The sequence below is a fragment of the Hippocampus bargibanti genome, linkage group LG12, assembly GCF_051943395.1.
Source record: "Hippocampus bargibanti isolate YZ-2025 linkage group LG12, ASM5194339v1, whole genome shotgun sequence".
In the NCBI taxonomy this organism is placed as follows: domain Eukaryota; kingdom Metazoa; phylum Chordata; class Actinopteri; order Syngnathiformes; family Syngnathidae; genus Hippocampus; species Hippocampus bargibanti.
In genome coordinates, this window is record NC_142745.1 from 18,817,317 (window position 1) to 18,835,939 (window position 18,623).

General features: G+C 43.9%; 1 protein-coding gene across 3 annotated transcripts; it reads right to left on the reverse strand.

Moving 5' to 3' along the window:
- Window positions 1–71: 71 nt before the first annotated feature.
- On the reverse strand, window positions 72–17,221 carry mst1rb (macrophage stimulating 1 receptor b). 3 transcript variants are annotated; one of them, XM_089010654.1, is made up of 22 exons: window positions 17,005–17,221; window positions 14,960–15,010; window positions 13,710–14,870; window positions 13,161–13,337; window positions 12,961–13,083; window positions 12,561–12,731; window positions 12,327–12,487; window positions 11,367–11,514; window positions 11,152–11,288; window positions 9,851–10,030; window positions 9,629–9,728; window positions 9,322–9,540; window positions 9,098–9,244; window positions 7,604–7,757; window positions 7,342–7,431; window positions 7,047–7,262; window positions 5,960–6,040; window positions 5,720–5,901; window positions 5,511–5,620; window positions 5,269–5,434; window positions 3,178–3,314; window positions 72–1,350 (listed from the first exon to the last, which is right to left on the reverse strand). In XM_089010654.1, exons 3-22 carry the CDS (start codon window positions 14,793–14,795, stop codon window positions 1,116–1,118), a joined length of 4,020 nt encoding a protein of 1,339 aa, XP_088866780.1. In that variant the 5' UTR covers window positions 14,796–14,870; window positions 14,960–15,010; window positions 17,005–17,221; the 3' UTR covers window positions 72–1,115. The 3 variants fall into 3 exon arrangements, with proteins under 3 accessions (XP_088866780.1, XP_088866779.1, XP_088866781.1); XM_089010653.1 differs by having other exon boundaries at window positions 13,710–15,010; XM_089010655.1 differs by lacking the exons at window positions 14,960–15,010; window positions 17,005–17,221 and having other exon boundaries at window positions 73–1,350; window positions 13,710–14,526; window positions 14,634–14,773.
- Window positions 17,222–18,623: the final 1,402 nt, after the last annotated feature.

The following is an 18,623-nucleotide window of genomic DNA, read 5'->3' on the forward strand; positions in this document are numbered from 1 at the left end:
TCTCCTGATTTAAACACATGATGAGTATTAAACTGGTGTCACCTGTATTGTAAGACCAAGGCAAACAAGCAATTGTTTAATCCTTCTGTTTACGAGCCGTGAAAGTATGTGACGAAATACTGACCTCTAGCGGTCACGCCGATACAACACGTAAAGCTTTAAACGTGCCCCAAAAAATTACCCAAATCATCGCGAGACACTTCTTTAACAAATAAATATGTCGTTTTTTTTAATTACACTATCTCAAAAATATGCGGTCAATAAGAACCACATCAAACTTAGTTTTAGGAGCCATGTGCTACATTGCATTGATTCACTTCGTCCAAGTCTACAGAACATTCATTGGATTGCAAACGACTGGACTGCTATTGCCTTCCTTGGCAATGAGCATATGGTGTGGCAACTACAGTTCAGGAGGCTACTTGTGTGTGACACATGGTCACTCGTTAGGCTTTGTGGTGAACACCTGTACTATCTAAACAATGGGTTCAATGCAAGAGCTCTCAATAATTTGTTGCATTGTACATGTTCTGTGTTTGGTTGTGAGGAATTTTCATATTTCACAATTTTATGGAGCTAAATACACACATTTTTGAAAGACACTAGCATGATTGTATTGGCCAAATTTTAGATCTGCCTATAGCGTACTGAATCTTAAGATTAACGTCTAAATTAATCCAATGTTGCTTGTAAGAGCTCCTAATTTTACAGCCACAACAAAATATGATCGTGGATATACAACCTATAAAGTTTGCTTTTTGTGCCTTTTTTGTAGCACGACATACTGTGTGTGACATGCTGCGGTTTGGTGTTTGAGAAAACGGCATCACATTCATGCTAACCTCTGAACACAAGTCCAAATAGCTTAGCTGCCATGTTAAACAACGAAAAAGTAACAGAAAAACAGGAATTGGAGGTTACAAAATGCCATTAGCATTTTTCCCTGTAGGTTGGAATGTGCTACAAAAGCCTTTGGCAGCACAAAAAACTGCTGGGATCGCACACCGTGGACTGTTGGAATGATGGATTGTTGGTGCAGTCGCAGCTTTCCATTGAACTCCACTCAGTATTTGTCCTGTTGTGTTTATAACCGACACCGATTTGAAGGTACTGGATCAGGAAGAGACTGAGCCTGAGTGACTTTCAGCGTCCATGGAGTCAGATTCGTCAGCAGACTCGGTGAGCGCTGGGTACGGCCTGGGTTGGTCCAGGTTGACGTATGCGACATTCAGACTGATGTAATGCTCTCCTTCGAGGCTGGATAGGATGGTGGTAACAGCAGACACCAACGTAGCAAAGTTAGGTCTCAGTTCCGGATCGGGGTCCCAACACTCAAGCATAATGCTGTACCTGTAATCACAAAAAAACACTCAGAATGGAAAAACAATTCTGATGATCTCGCACCCTACCCAGCTTGTTTTGTCGATAATTTAACTGTCATAATCCTTTTCTGTTTTCAATGTCCGGCAGGAGTAGAGGGCGTTCCCCCCACAAAACGTAACCTGTCGCTAATCATCTTCCTCCTGCTTCATTTGTTGGGCCACGCCGAGAACCAACTGTCGGATTATCCACCCTTGTTCACCACTCTTGTTTGCAAGGGCCTGTAAATTCTCAACGTACATTTCCTTGTAAATAGTTCTCACTTTGTATTTTCGTGTACTGTATTGGATCGCCCCGTTTTTTGGGTGACAAGCGATATACGCTTATCTTTAGACAATTTGAGGGTAAATTAAGACAAAATCGTCATCAAATTAAACATTCACACTTTTTGTGCCATTTTAGTTGGTGTGTGCTGAGATTTTTTCTGCTGTAAAAATGATTGCTCAATGAATGGAAGGACACTGCCTCAAATGAAGGAGAGTGAATGGCTCATCTATTCTAATCTATCTCATGCGAAGGGATTTGTCATTACTGTTTTTTCAAAAGACAACATGTTTCATGGTAATATTCTCCTATGCGTGTGTGTGTGTGTGTGTGTGTGTGTGTGTGTGTGTGTGTGTGTGTGTGTGTGTGTGTGTGTGTGTGTGTGTGTGTGTGTGAATGTGTGTGTGTGTGTGCGGGTGCTGTTTCTAGAGTACATATTAACTACAAAGCTCATACGGTGCATCGCTTATCACGGCGAAATACCAAGCGGGGAAAAATTTAGAGGTTTCACACTCTCAAGTCTCCATAATGTACATTTAAAGGACAACCGACACCATTTTTTTGTTTCCTAACTGACATCAGAAAAAACGTTTTATAGCATCTAAAATACCCAAAACACGCAGGTGAAAAACACCAATAAAAATGACAAAGTGTCCCATAACTGCCACAAATGACCTGAAAAGTTTCAGTTTCATAAGGTACTGCCCCCTTGTGCGTGACGTCACGCCAATACATCTTGCCTTTCTCGAGAATGAAAATAATGGGTTCAGATTCTGAGAAGATGCTTTCTTGTTACTCATCCAGTTATGAATATGATTCTGAAGAGGGAAGCATAAATGTTTGCAATCGATTAAAGAAGTCCTCCCATATCAATTCGAGCCGTCAATTACACCAATGTAGCATCCCAGAAAATGCACAAGATGGCGCCCAAGTTCCGTTGGAAATGGGCTGAATTGTCTGCTGGTAATTTGTGTCAGTGAGTATCAAATAGTCGTCTTGGTGCAACACACAACGATTCGCCATCGCGTTATTTATGTGTTTTCCTTCTAATTTCGCCACCAACACAAAGTTTTCAGACCAAACAAAGTACCCAAAATGCATTGTGTGTCGCTTTCTCGGTCAGGGGCGTTCAAGACGTGACGTCACGGTAGGTATCGTCACCAACTCAAAAAGAAGACTTCTTGAATATTCAGCGCAAGTCTTAAAACGTAAAATATAGCTATATGCGGTGGAATCTTTGTAAAATACGCTCAGTAGAAGTCATTTGAAGTGATTTTATGGACACAACTGGTCCGGAACTAAATATGGACACAACTTGTCCGGAGGCGTCGATTGTCCTTTAACTACACGGCCACCTGTTCTCTGTCTCGTAGCTACAAAGGGACAATAATAGTATTCCTGGATAAAGTCGGCATTCTAACTGAGCTTGGTCAAATTAAAAGAAGGCAAGGGGGGTTGTTTTGTTTTGTTTTGTTTTGTTTTGTTTTGTTTTGTTTTGTTTTTGAGGATAAACGGTTTGGATTATGTCCTTACAAAGGATCAGGGCAATACTGAGGCTGGGGAAGCCGCCTGCCCTTCAAAAGGTAGTGCGTAATGTCATAAGGGTCCACTTCTGGGTACGGGCTTGCTCCTCTAGTCAGCATCTCCCACATCAGCACGCCAAAGGACCACTGCATCCAAAACACAGAGTGGGACAACATGTCAATGCCTGTGATGTGATGCATGACATCATCTCTTGCATGATGACAATCTATTTGACTGTGTTGGCCTTTGCAGTTAACGTATTCACTGCCAGACGATGTGCAAAAATGTGTCCAGTCTAGTGCAATGCTTTTGTTTTTTCACTGAAATTGCAGGATCCAGAAATATTGCAGAATATTGGGTTTTCGGACTACATAAACATTCAACACAGTGCTAGAAACTCATTTTTTTGCCACAGGTCACATAGTAGTTACAGTTTCCTCTCGGGGGCTGTTAAGAATTTGGAGAAATGACTATAATGTTTGATCCCTTCACATATTACATACAAAATGCACAAAAAAATGTAATGAATAACTAGTTTTCAAATTTAAAGTAAAAAATAATAAATGTTATCAGTATCTGAAACTCCGGACAAAAAGTTAGCGGACACCAGGGCAGACAACTCTGAAAAGTTGCCTACCCGGCCATAAAGTTGCAGAATATTGGGTTTTCGGACTACATAAACATTCAACACAGTGCTAGAAACTCATTTTTTTGCCACAGGTCACATAGTAGTTACAGTTTCCTCTCGGGGGCTGTTAAGAATTTGGAGAAATGACTATAATGTTTGATCCCTTCACATATTACATACAAAATGCACAAAAAAATGTAATGAATAACTAGTTTTCAAATTTAAAGTAAAAAATAATAAATGTTATCAGTATCTGAAACTCCGGACAAAAAGTTAGCGGACACCAGGGCAGACAACTCTGAAAAGTTGCCTACCCGGCCATAAAGTTGCTCTGCCCGGGCATAAAGTTGCCTGCCCCATTTTTACCAACTTGAAACACAATAAGACGACTAATCGCAAAAAAAAACAACATTGTTGCGAAGTATAAATATATTTTTTTTTTTAATTAAGGATGTAACCTACCACAAATGCTCCCTTGCTTAATTTAGGGTAAATATCCCTTGCTGAAGATTTTGCTCCAGTTGTCGTTTGTCGTCATGGTGCACAATGCAATGTTTGCGTTGCGTTGCCTGGTAAAAGCCACATGGACAACTCTTTCTAAGCGCCTTTCAAAAGTCTCGTTAGTTTGGCAATTTGCATACTTGGCATGACAGCCAGTCAGAAGCCTGTTTCGTGCTTCGGACTATACCGTGACTGTAAAGTGTACTTGAAAGTATTGAAAGGCGCTTAGAAAGAGGAGTCCACGTGGCTTGTAATGGTTTGCTTGTAGCTTTTGCTTTATTGAATAAAACACGTTTGATTTGAAAAAAAAATATTATATGTTATTTTATTTTGTCTTGAAGAAGTTGTCGGCCACCCAGGCCGAGACGTTTTGAAAGTTGTATGCCCGACGTAAAAGTTGTACGCCCCGGGCTTCCGGGCAAACGTTATTTCAAACGCTGCTGTTATTGTAGTTTACATACTATGATTTGAAATTTTGGTTCAGACTTGAACAAGCATCATGGAATTTCACAAGTTTGATTTGCTTTCACAGGCCGAATAAAATGAGGTGGCGGGCCAGATTTGGCCCCCGGGCCTTGACTTTGACACCTGTGCCTTATACTCTCTTCTTTCATCGGAAAAAAAGAATTAATTCCCAAGTTGTATGGTCCTGGAGTTCGCTGAGCTTGAAACAGGGGCGGCTGTCCAAAATACAACACAAAGCATATTGATTTATATAGCACTTTAACAACAGCTGAAGCTGTAACAAAGCGCTAACATGGTTAAAAGGAAAATGCTGCCTCCTCGTGGAAGGGAAAAACATTACCAGAAGTCTGACCAGCGCTTCACTGGCTCCCCCCACAAGAAAAACAAACAAAAACCCGAACAAATTCGGGAATGGCGCTTAAGGTAACATAATGCGATGTGGTGTAATTTAATATTTTGAGATTAAAAAGAGAGTCTGATGTGTTTTTTTTTCCTTGTTTGCTTACCACATCAGATTTAGAAGTGAACTTCTGTGTGCGTAGACTCTCAATAGCCATCCATTTAACCGGCAGTTTCGCTTTTCTGTGGTCTTGAATACTGTAGTACTCCTTGTCGAAAACATCTCGGGCCATGCCGAAGTCTGCCACCTTGACAGTATAAGACTCATCCAGCCTAAAACAGAAAAACAAAAGCGGAGGTCATTGGAGTTGGTCCGCGGATACGTTTTCTGCAAGTCTCCCTGACCCACATGCAGTTCCGTGCGGCGAGATCCCTATGGACAAACTTCTTCTGAGCCAAATATTCCATCCCCTTTGCAACCTGCAGTCCGAAGCCAATAAGATCCTTCACCGTGGGGTTCTAAAAATGAAAAGGCGTGACGGTCACACTGAAGAACAATGGCTGATAAGGTTGCCTGTGTTTCTTTCCGCACACGGATCCGATAAAGTGGGAGCTCACCCTTTTCTCGCAGCGGATGAAGTGGCGCAGGTCTCCATGTTTCATATAAGGCAGAACCACCAGAGGAAGGCCTTCTTGGGGCAGGAGGATGCCCAGCAGAGACAGAACATTGATGTGATGGAAGCCCTTCATGATGATACCTTCCTTCAAAAACTGCTCCACCTCCTCAACGTCTGTTATTCCTGAGGAGATGCGGTGTTTCTCATAGAGCCCATGGAAACCGCGGCAAAGTTGACTCACTGTTCAAAGACTTGACAGCGCAGTGAATTTCTCTGAAGCTCTGGTCTGTGAAATAGCCGTGATAGACGGTTCCAAAATGACCTGTTGATAAAAAAAAGGCCAAGTGGCGGAGAATGCTCGCCCACAAAATACAGTGGTACCTTGGCTTACGAACTTAATTGGTTCCCAGAGTGTGTATGCCGAAAGGGGTGTATCCCAAAAATTATTTTCCCATAGGAAACCATTAAAATGAGAATAATCCGTTCCCAGGTCCCCATAAAACATAATTTCTACTTTCTAATTTTCTAAGCCTTAAAACGACACAAAATATACCTTATTTTATGTATAATAAATGTGCTATGGTATTATATTTAAAGAAATAAACTGTACTGTATAATCAAGTTGTTTTATTTACCTTTGTGATGGTCGTTAATGGCTTGATGGAATGGAGTGGCCGGTTTCATCAGCGTTAAACACTTGATGAGGAACGTAGCCTTCTTCTTTCACCATCTTGAGGAATGATCCCTTGTAGGTGCTTTCTCTGTGATAATTGTATCTAGTTCTTCATCAATTGTGTTCTGTTTAGCTGGGTTGATAGCTTTTTGCATCAAGTGTACAGATGGCTTGTGCGGGTTATTTGTGCAGCCTGATTGACTGGATATTTTAATCTTGCAGTCTACACTCTGCCTTTAAAAAAATCAAAGTTGAAACGACTCCAGATTTCACTGTTTTCCATCCATTTTCTCATTCTCTCTCTGTCGTCTGCCTGTCTCTTTAATGTTTAACGGCCTCACTCTCTCTCTGTCTCTCTCTGTCTGTAACCCCGATGCCCTCACTGCTGCGCTCTTGACCAATCACGTGGCTTTAACCGAAAACTGGGGGCGAGGAATAGAGGACAAAAACAGTCGGCTGCCATTTTGTTGTTAGGAGAACGGGCTCGTTCGCGAACGACACATCACTCATTGTGGCGCTCTGTGTGTATCCCGAAAAAAAGTTCATATGCCAGGGTCAAATTTTCATGAATTTAACGTTCGGAAACCGAAAAGTTCGGAAGCCAAGGGGTTCGTACACCGAGGCATCACTGTATACGACTGGAGTTATTTCTTACCCTTGCCAATGATTCGATGGTGTTGCACAAGGAGCATTTCGGCAGGGATCAGGACATCCTTCACCTCCTCCAATAGCTCCGGCCTAAAACTGGAAATGGAAATTTTCTCTGCCGCCATTAGAGGAGTGAGAGTAACGTCGATCCTACCCGCAGCGTAGGATGAGCTGGGGAAGGCCGCAGGCACGGCGACGGGAGTGGGCGGATTCAGGGATGCAACTAAGAAAGGGGCATTTCAGAAAAGTCAGCTGCCACATAGTCATGTTAGCAACTCGTATATAGGGAGTCACAGTATCACCTCTCCTGTAGTCCCCAACCGGTGACAAGTCAACACTATTTGACCCGGAACGGCTAGCGCTGCGGGCCAAGCGGCTCTCTACTGTGGCAGCTGAAAAAATATTTCTCATTGTTTTAATCATCGACCGCTCATAAAGTGTGCAGACAAGTGTAGACAATGAAACACCGAGGGTGTTCCGCATCAAAGACTCGCGTCATTCCACGACACTCCAAGGCCTGACGTTCGTGTAGAAACGGTTCCGGTCAAGGTCCGCGCATCCTACCTTTCTTTTTCTTCCTCAAGTGCTTCATGACAGCGAAGGCCAACGCCGCCCCAGCCACGAGAGCTGCGAGGATCCCCAGCACAATGCTGACCATGTAGTGGTTGCTGACCCTTATCACCGTGCCCACGTTGTGGACCTGCCCATTAATGGAGATCTACAAAACCGTGATACAATCCGTCATCCCCGCACGTCTGCTGGCAAATCAATGAGGAAAAACAGCACCTATGAGCACCCTTTCCTAGGAAAACAAGGTTAAAGGACAACCGACACCATCTTTTTGTTTCCTAACTGACATCAGGCGTTTTATAGCATCTAAAATACCCAAAACACGCAGGCTGATAATTTTAGTCAAATGAAAAACACCAATAAAAATGACTTAAAGTGTCCCAAAATTGCCACAAAATGAGCTCGGAACTGGGCAGATTCCCCTTGTCCGTGACGTCACGTCAGGATACTCCTTCACAAACTGCCTTGCTCCAGAATCAAAACAATGGCTTCAGAGAGTTCAGATTCGGAGATGCTTTCTTGTGACTCATCTACTTATGAATATGATTCAAATAATTCTGAAGAGGAAAGCATAAATGTTTGCAATCGATTAAAGAAGTCCTTCCGTATCAATTCGAGCCGTCTGGACTCCAATGCCCAGAAAATGCACAAGATGGCGCACAAGCTCAGTTGGAAATGGGCTGATTTGTCTGCTGGGAATTTGTGTAAACTTACACCTTCTTTATGCGTGTTACCGCAATTGGTTGCGACACACAACGATTCACCATTGCGTTATTTATGTAGTTTTCCTTCTAATTTCGCAATCAACACGGATCAACACGGTGTTTTCAGACGAAAAAAAGTACCTAAATTGCATTGTGTGTCGCTTTCTCGGTCCCGGGCATTCCCTCCGTGACGTCACTTAGGGGATCAAAACAAGACTTCCTGAATATTCAGTGCAAGTCTTAAAACGGAAAATATAGCTATATGTGGTGGAATCTTTGTAAAATACGATCAGTAGAAGTCATTTGAAGTGATTTTACAAATTATGGACACGACTTGGCCGAGGTGTCGGTTGTCCTTTAAGGGGAGGTTAAAGGAAAGGAGTGCCATTGTCTTGCCAAAAGTCTGCTTTGGGGAGCCAATGTCAATTGTTTTCTCGAGCAATTTGGATTTATAGTTTGACCATCCAAAGTCAATGAAAGCTCTGTGAATGAGAAACAGGGATGCAGCTGCCAGCTCTGTCTAAACAGCTCACTAATTAACACCTTTGCGCTCAGTTGTTCATTCCACAAAATGGATAATCGTATTATTGCAGCTTGGGTCTGTTTTTGAAATTGTTATGCGACTTCCTCAGAACTCACATTTGCGTGCATTTTTTTCCACGATCGACTATTATCTTTGTTTTTACGTGGACATTTTGGAATGTCCTCGTAAAGCGTGTTGAGGGAAATGCAGTATTTTACACCAGAATGATAAACAGTGGGTCATTCCAAATGATTGACTCACCTTCACGGGCAGTCCCTCACTAGGCATGGTGACATTTTTGGGTATCCGGCAGGTGATCTCATTATCCAGGACTTTGGCATCGCAATCGACACCCGCCACCGTCATCACGATGGTCATGCAGGAGCTAACCAGGTTTAATTTCTGATGCTGTGAGCAGGGAGGAAAATCAAAACCCGATCATGGCAAATGCGACTCTCCGTAAAGGATTGGCCATTGATCCTCACGTGGAGCGAAACTTCATCAAAGCCCGGATACAAATGCAGCTCGTGTCCCTCCGTTTCAAATGGTATCGGCTCGCCATAAGGGTGGTAGGAAAACTCTTTGTTCCAAAGTCCTCTGGCTCCGTCCATGTCGAAAGAAAGCTCTCCTTCTTCCGTCTCATCTCTTGGAAACACAGGAGTGACGCACACCATCCTTGTGGACAAGGCTTTGCCAGTGCACTCCTAGACACAAATCAGACGAGGAATCAAAAGAGGAAGTCCAAAGGTTCTGAGACGAATCGATTCCAAATTCACTCCTCAGTGATGATACCCTCATCACAGGCTTCAGATGGCTCTCGTTGGGTTTAAAGTGGATGATGGTACGATAAACGGAATCCAGGTTCTCCCCCTCAATCAAAATATTTGACCCCCTAGGGTTCACACACAGATCGGAGTGAGAAGTTGTTAGATTTCAGTCACGTGGAGTGGATGTCCTACGGCACTGCAACTCAAGACTGTGGACGGTTGCTTCTTTGCCATTTTGCAGGCCCACCTGTCGAAGCTGCAGTCGGGCAGGACAGCCGTGATTTTGGGATTTTCTTTGTAGTAGAAAACCTTTGTCGTGATGACCGGAGACTTGTCGATGAAGACACTGAGGGGTACGTCCCGCGCCTCTGGGATGGGCTGGGACAGACAGACGATGGAGGACATGTTGCCTTGAGGCTTCGTTACTCTGCAAAGAGGGATACAAGTATGGCTCAAACTACAATGCGGACTGAAATTCCAGTGCAAAGATCGAGCCACATTGGGGCCGGTATACGATAAAAACAAACGTACAGTGATACCTTGGCTTACAAACTTAATTGGTTCCCAGACAGAGTGTGTACGGCAAAAAGTGTGGATCCAAAAAATTAATTTCCCATAGGAAACCATTACAATGAGAATAATCTGTTTCCAGGTCCCCATAAAACATAATTTTCTACTTCCTAATTTTCTAAGCCATCACACTACACAAAATATACCTTATTTTATGTATAATAAATGTGCTATGGTATTATAATTAAAGAAATAAACTGTACTATATAAAATATTTGGGGGAAAAAATATAATAATATAAAAGTCATTTTATTGACCTTTGTGATGGTCGTTGATGGCTTGATGGAATGGAGTGTCCGGTTTCATCAGCGTTAAACACTTGATGAGAAACGTAGCTTTCCTCTTTCACCATCCTGAGGAATGATCCCTTATGGTGCTTTCTCTGCGATAATTTTACCTTTTTCCTCATCAATTGTGTTCTGTTTAGCTGGATAGATAGCTTTTTGCATCAAGTGTACATGTGGCTTGTGCGGGTTATTTGTGGAGCCTGATTGATGGGAGATTTTAAGCTTCCAGTCTACACTCTGCTTAACTATCAAAGTTAAGTTGAAACGAGTCCAAATTTCACCCTTCTCTATCCATTTTCTCACCATTTCACTTTTTTTTCACTTTTTTTTGTTTCAAGCTCTCTCGACTCCCTTTCATGTGTGTGTGTTTTCTCTCTCTGTTGTCTGCCTGTCTCTTTAATGTTTAACCCCCCCACCCCCTCTCTCACTTCTGCGTTCTTGACCAATCACGTGGCTTTAACCGAAGACTGGTCGGCGGGGAATGGAGGACAAAACAGTCGGCCACCATTTTCTTGTTAGGAGAACGGGCTCGTTCGTGAACGACACATCACTCATTGTGGCAGCTCCATGTGTATCCTGAAAAATAGTTCGTATCCCAAGGTAAAATTTTCATAAATGTAACGTTCGTAAACCAAAAAGTTAGGAAGCCAAGGGGTTTGTAAACCGAGGTATCACTGTAGTAAAAAAAGACCTTTTGATTGGACAGGGCACATCATTGAGCGTGACTCTCCTTGTCTTTCCGGCATCCAAGTGAGCTCCGGTCACGGTGATCAACGTGCCTCCGACGCGAGGCCCATAGTTGGGCTGGATCTCTGTGATGTTGGGTATCTGCATCAAGCTATAGCAATTAGAACATGAAATCTTGGAAATGCCAACGATGATTCCAAGGAAAAGCATCATGGTTACCAAAAATATAAAGCCCGGCATTTCTGCCTTCCCATCAATGGCGTAACGTCCCTCCACTTTCATACCCCCCTCACCCTCACGCACTTCCACTGTGACGTTGACTGCTTTTGACAGGTCGGTGGCACCGGAACGAATCTTACACACCAAGCTTGGGGAAAAAAAACAAAACACAACATATTTGTGTCAACATGCCCTATGAGAGAATTGTAATATTTTATGTTCTTCTGAAGAAAAATTCTTCTTAGCTAAACACACAAATTCAACTTGAATTGTCTGTGCAAATTTGGAGGTCTTAACATAAATAAATCTATTATCTTTATAACTATCTGGCTGGCTAGCTAACTATCTAGCTAGCTCTATATTAGCTATATGGCTGGCTAGCTGGCTAGCTATTAGCTATCTATTAGCTAGCTAGCTAGCTTCCTATCTGTTTGAGTTACTTCCTGGTTGCCGCTGATCACCCACAGAAAAACTTCTGTGAAGTGACCTTGAGAGTTTTGAATCAGAATCAGAAAACCATTATTCGGCCCACAATGGCGAAATTTGCAGTCCAAAGCAGAAATTATTAATTATTATTATTATTATTATTATTATTATTATTATTATTATTATTATTATTATTATTATTATAAAAATGATGACCCTGCAATAGTTATTCGTTGAAAATAAATAAATGTTGTTTCCTACTGGGTACTCAAATGCTACATAAGGAATGCTGCTTGAAAGGCCGGTGGTTGGGTGGGGTGGTTAACAGGTCTTTGCTTAACAATCAAATTTCTATATGAATTGGACAATGGCCTCGTTTTCACAAAACAGGACTTGGGTAATTCAGTAGGCAAGGAGGAAAATAGTCCGGCGTGGGAATTAGGAGGTTATTCTGCACTGCGTCAGGCACGGACATGTACTTGCGATAAAAGTGATGCACATTTTGGCAACTTGAAGCTCATGTAGTTTACTCACTGTGTGTTGTTACTCTTGAGAGGGAGCACAATGCATGATGTTTGTCCCAGTCTAACCTGGTGGGTTCTGGAGGTGATAGCGGGCCTAAGGGGTGACTGGAACTCCCGTCCACACACCGTGAACTCTGTTTGACCATCAGGGGGAGCAGCCCGGGGAAAGAACTGCAGAATTTAGAGCAGGACTTGGAAACGCAACCTCGGTTGACTTCGCCCAGGAGTCGAGAACAAGACTAACCCCGGTGATCCGCGGGGGACAGGACTCATTCCTCCAGCGACCCGGGCATTCGCTCTCCCATGAACACAGACCCGAGCACCAGCCGCATCCCATGAATTTCGGGGCTGTCAGGCACATGGCGCACGTCAGAAAGTGCTGACAGCCCGGCCCTCTCTGGGGGACCCGAAACATCTGGAAGATGGAGGAGGCAGTCAAGTATGCTCTGTCATTCAAACGGGTGAAGAAGGGCCCAGTGTTAAAGAACCATTGCGATGGTATACATCAGAATTAGATGTCGGATTTCATTTATCAGTGGTCTTGTCTAATATTTATGAGGTGATTGACCCCTCACACGAGCCAATTAGACTTGAGAAAAGGCAACTGACCAAAATGGAAAAGGTATCAAACTATTTTTTTCAACCTTGTCTCCAACCACAAACAGGAGATACTCTGACGAATAGACAGCAGCAATGGATGAGATCCTTTGGTTTTCCACTAAAGAATAATTAGCAAAGACAATCGGACTGGATCTCGTCAGCACCAGCTGGAATCAAGAACACAAAATAAGGAGAGGACGACACCTATTATTACCTTTAAAAGAGAACTGTACAGTTGCCTTACCTGCAGCAGCCGACCCGTGGACGTACCAATGTGGGCAACGGTCTTGTTGTCAATCGTGGTCACCAGCAGAGAGGTGAGAAGGATGCTTGTCATCTGCCGGTTGAAGAGGTCCACTCTGTAGTAGGGCTGGGAAACCATGGTCGGATGGTCTCTGCATGTGGCGTTGTTCTCCATGCTCTAGTCAAAAGGTCAACGAGCAGCAGACGGTGGTGACACAGTTGTAGAGGAGACATGTACACGATTGCGGGGGTACGAGAACCTATCCCTGTCGTGACTGATTGTCCATCCGTGCATTATCCGAGCTACCTATCCTCATGAGGCCCGTGGGCCTGCTGGAGCCAGTTCAGGGTGCACCTCGCCTAAAGACAGCAGGGATAGGCTCCACCACCCACAAGAGTAGAAGTGAATCAGCTAATGGATGGAGGGGATGTACTTTGCATGTGTGTGTTATCATCTGCTTTGTAAGGACGAAAAACAATAGGAAAACCCAATAGCCGTCTCGAGAGCTCCGCGACATTCAAGTTCTTGTACTACTGGTCATGGACTCACCTCATGAGGACAACTTTCACAGGGCTGGAAGTGGCAAAGACCCCTGGAGAGTTGCTCGGGTCCAGATTCACAGCAATCGTCCACCCCGTCAGCGATGGCTTCGTTGACGTTGTCCATGGGGAAGGCACACAGGGCCGAATCGTGCTCCGCGACGCCGTTATCATCCGTGACAGCAAAGACCCCGTAGAGTATATCATCCTCCTCCTCTGCGCCCAACTCTTCAGCCAGCTCTCTGCCAGCTTTGCCGAAATGTGCCGCCTGAACAACGTTGTACACCACATCCTTGTAAGGTTCATTGACCGAGTTCCTCCGCCGCCGTTTCGGTTCAAAACGACACTCCAAGATGACCTCCCGATATCGCTTCATCTCCCACTCGTTGCGCGGAAGACGGCCAAGTCGCGTTTGAAAGGGGGAGGATTCCTGGTCCGGGTTTTCTCTCTGAACTGCGACAAAGTATACGAACTCTGGAGTGAAAAAACTGTAGACATAGTCAATGTGGAAAGTCCTCCTCAACCCGGGAAGGACGGTGAGGCCACGAACATCACTGTAGAAGCCATCTTCTGTCGCCAGAGGCCGGCGTACCGAGATCGACTTCCTCCCGAAGCGCTGAGTCACACTTTCGTTCACAGTCGCGGCGACAAAGAAGTACACCGTCTGACCTTCCTCCACCATGGTGACTTTGGTACCAAGCGGACTGGCCACGCAGTCGGGGCAATACGCGGCAGAGTTTGAATGGGCTCGAAACAAACACTTGGAGATGGATGGGGGCTCCCCGTTGCCGTGGAGTTGGTGAAAATAGCAAACACCGTACTGGGAACTGCCGCAGGAGTACAAATACATGAAGAGGGTGTCCAACAACAACACCTGATTGTCGGTGTCCTCCAGGAAGTTGGGGTCTCTGTCAATATGACACAGGTCACAAACCTGACATTCCCGACTTCCCACCGGCCCGGTACGAAGTCCCCACATCTTCTGCAAGCTTCTGTTGACGGCTTCGATCACATTTTGCGAGGCGACGTACACCTCCTGGTACAAGGAGTTGTTGACAATGTTCTGGATGGGGCCGCATGCTTGGAAAAAAGGCATGTTGTAGACCACGGAGAAGTTGACTGGCTTCGGGACCAGCGAGGGACAGTCCGCCAAGGCCAGAGCCAGCAGAGCCTGAAAACAGACGCACGCCCCCCAGTGGGCACTCGAGCGGGCCATCCCCGCCTGGGACAGATGCTTGGGGCAACAGCACTTGGTGTTACCTCGGCCAATGACGTTCGGACAGAAGCATCTTTAGTAGCGGCTGGGGATACCTGATCAAAGTAAAAGTTAAGATGAAGTAAATAAGCCATTTGTGAAAAGATCTGAATACCTATTTCCGGAGACATGTTTATTTGAATTGCTTCAACGCACGGCGAATCAGGAGTACAACAATGAAATATTTGGTGCGGTTCATGGTGGCGGACTGGACACGACGAGACAATCACACATAACATTTGCGGGAGGTCACATTAAAAATAAGCTCATTCACAGTTTACTACCCGCAGCAAAGTGTACTAGCACGGCTCTCTGTTTTTATTGTGTAAATAAGAGGATTACATCACACAGTTGTGAACAGAATCGGCCATCGATTGGTCTTTTGCCATCACCAATCGTTTCATTGTCTTAAAAATGGACATTCAAGTACCACAACCAGAAGGCCCCACATAGGCTTTGGCAGAAACGTCATTGACTTGTTTCTCCAAAACAAGGTAGCCTTTGAAACCTCTCCATCCTGTGCAGACGCGACTTTGTTGATCATTAACTGAGTACATGCCGCTAAGGCTGTACTCCCAAACGCCGGCCTCTCTCGTTGACATTCATGTCACAACCGTTTCGTGCCTCAAGAGCGAAAGGACGTCTTCGGACGGATGCTCCAAGGAAAGTTCTGATCAAATTGCCTCTATGTTCATGTCGGAGCATGTAAGATATTTTAACAGTGATGCCAAGTAGCCAAAATGCAGCTTTTGTGGTGAAATATTTGGCTTTTGCAAAGTCACAAGTTGTTATGCACTTTTGAATCGTATTTTGCATTAATAATTTCTGGGATGTTTGGTTACATTTTAACAGGTCAGAGTGAGGTGCGAGCTAAGTGGGTGAAAGCCAAGGGGAGTAACATGCAACTGTTTCGGTGACTTTCATCATCTGCTTATGACAATGACAACACATTTCCTTTTTTTTTTTTGTTTTATTGGGTTTTTGTCCCCCTACAATATTATTTCAAGATCAGCTTGATGAAAGGCTTAATCGTGAGTATTCCCTTTTCGAGAAGATGGAATGTAGGAAACCACCAGCAATTGTCTAAACCAGGGGTGTTAAACACATTTTTTCTCGCGGGCCTCTCGGGGCCGTTATGAATTTGGTGAAGGTATTAGACTGCTTCATCCCCTCTGTAATGATATGAGCAAATCGTATTTGCAGAAGTTGTATCATTTACCGAACCCGCTTACACAAAGCAACACACCCTCCACAAATTACACATAGAGTGCACAACAATTACTAGTTTTCAAATTTAAAGTCAAAAATAATGACTGTTATTGTGGTTTACATGGGACAATTGAAATTTTGTTTCGTACTTTCGCAAGCATCATGGGGAATTTTACAAATTTGATTTGGTTTTGTGGGCTGAATAAAATGATGTGGTGGGCCAGATTTGGCCCGCGGGCCTTGAGTTTGACACCTGTGTTCTAAACAGTACACTGCTATTCAGATCCAATTTGGGAATAGGAAGCCAAACAAAAGGAGCGCTTCTTGTCATCGGTATGGAATCTTCTTTGCTTGACAAAAGAGGACCGCCCGCTATTCTCCATCAATCAATTGCAAGTTATATACCGAGATTTGAAGAGAGCAGCGTCATGATGTGACCCATCTTGGTCAAAGTATTGATGAAATTAAACCAAAGGATGCCGAGTGGGTATACACAACTATTTCTCAGAAGTGATCTCCCCACTCTTGTTTTATTCTTCACGGCAAATCTGCATAGAAACGTGATCTCGAATGTGGCTAATAGGAGTCCTTTCATTTCATACTGTATGCTCAATTTCCTTGTAATTCCCAATTCTGAAAAGTCATTATTACACAGAAACTTCCCCCGCTTTTACTCATCACGTTGACTATTTGAGGTACTGCACATCAGTTAAATTTGTTCCAAACCACGTTCATGTAACATATCCTTTAAAAAGTACTTTAAAGCAAACAGCAGATCCCTCATCACGAATAGATTTGAATTCATCCGTTTTGCTCGTGCTGGTTTAAGGCGTCGTCCTACCTGCACGGATCGTCAGCACCGTCACGGCTGCAACCGGCTCAGACTTGACCGCACGTGAAATTGGCGTGAAGTTGTCCCAAGGAGTGATTGGAGGGGGGTCGCGCTTTGGGTTTCTCCGCTCACGACTCTCCGCGCGGTTGCGCACCGTCGCTCCTCCTCCCCAGATGTCAAGTTGTCAACTGCGCCGGTGGCTGCCGCAGCGGCTTCAATCGCCTAAACCGCTCGTGGCGTCTGCACCAAGGAAATTTACCGATTTCTTGTGTGTTCTACATACTAGGCAATAAAGATGACTCTGATTCTGATTCAATGTAAAACGTGTCAAATTCATTTGCGCAAGCGGTCAAGTGAAATAATTACCGTCCCTCCTTTAACGCTCTTGAGATGCACTTAAAGGACAACCGACGTCTCCGGAGAATTTGTGTCCATAATTTGTAAAATGGGTTCAAATGACTTCTACTGAGCGTATTTTACAAAGATTCCACCACATATAGCTATATTTTACGTTTTAAGACTCGCGCTGAATATTCAGGAAGTCTTGTTTTTGAGTTGGTGACGAGTCCGTACGTGACGTCACTAAAGGACTGCCCCTGACTGTAAAAAAGACACATTGTAGCGGTCCTTCCATCACGTCAATGTATTTTGCTGTACTTGTTTGGTCTGGGGACCTCGTGTTGCATCCAAAAGCCACCAGCAGGCCAGAAGAGGGCGTCCAAGCGCCATATGAGGAATTTATCAGCCTGTGGAAACGGAGGTGGCCACAGGAGGTCGCCATTTGTGCCTCTTTTTTTGGGGGGAGAGATTTCCCCCCAATGTTGCCTCAAAATGGCACAAATAAATTCTTTAATCGATTGCAAACATGTATGCTTTCCTCTTCAGAACTATTTGAATCATATTCATAACTGGATATGTAACAAGAAAGCATATTCTCCGAATCTGAAGCCATTGTTTTGATTCACTAGCAATGCAAGACGTCTCGGAGTGACGTCACGAACTGGGGGCGAGACTTTCTGAAAATGCCCAATTCGCAGCTCAATTTTTTGCAGACTTTGGACACTCTAAGTCATTTTTATTGGTGTTTTGCATTTGACTAAAAATATCATACTGCGTGTTTTGGGTATTTTAGATGCTATAAAACGTTTTTCTGATGTCAGTTAAAAAACAAAAAAGTGATGTCGGTTGTCCTTTAAGTGAAACAAATAAGCACGATTTGATGTCAATTATGTAACCACAAAATCTGTTTAATTTACTTGGCACAACGGGGTAGGCATGCACACAAAATAGTTTCCTTTTATTAACTTGCACAACCACACCGAGGGATTAAAAACACTCCACACACTTTGGCTGCAAGCTAAAATTCTGACAGGATTATCAGGACCTAAGGACAATAGGGCGTGGACAAGCGCAATATTTCTAAAGTAGCCAATAATACCAACTCATAATTGACATAATTTTTTTTTCCAGGTCAGACGGATATTTTGAGCACCAAAAACAATTGCTTTTTAAGGTTGCTCCAACTTCAATAATAATAAGACAGCAGCAAGACTTTCACTGTGTGATTGACAACATCAAACACTTTCAAATTGCGATGAATGGCCTATCTGTTGAGTCGTAGTTTGTGC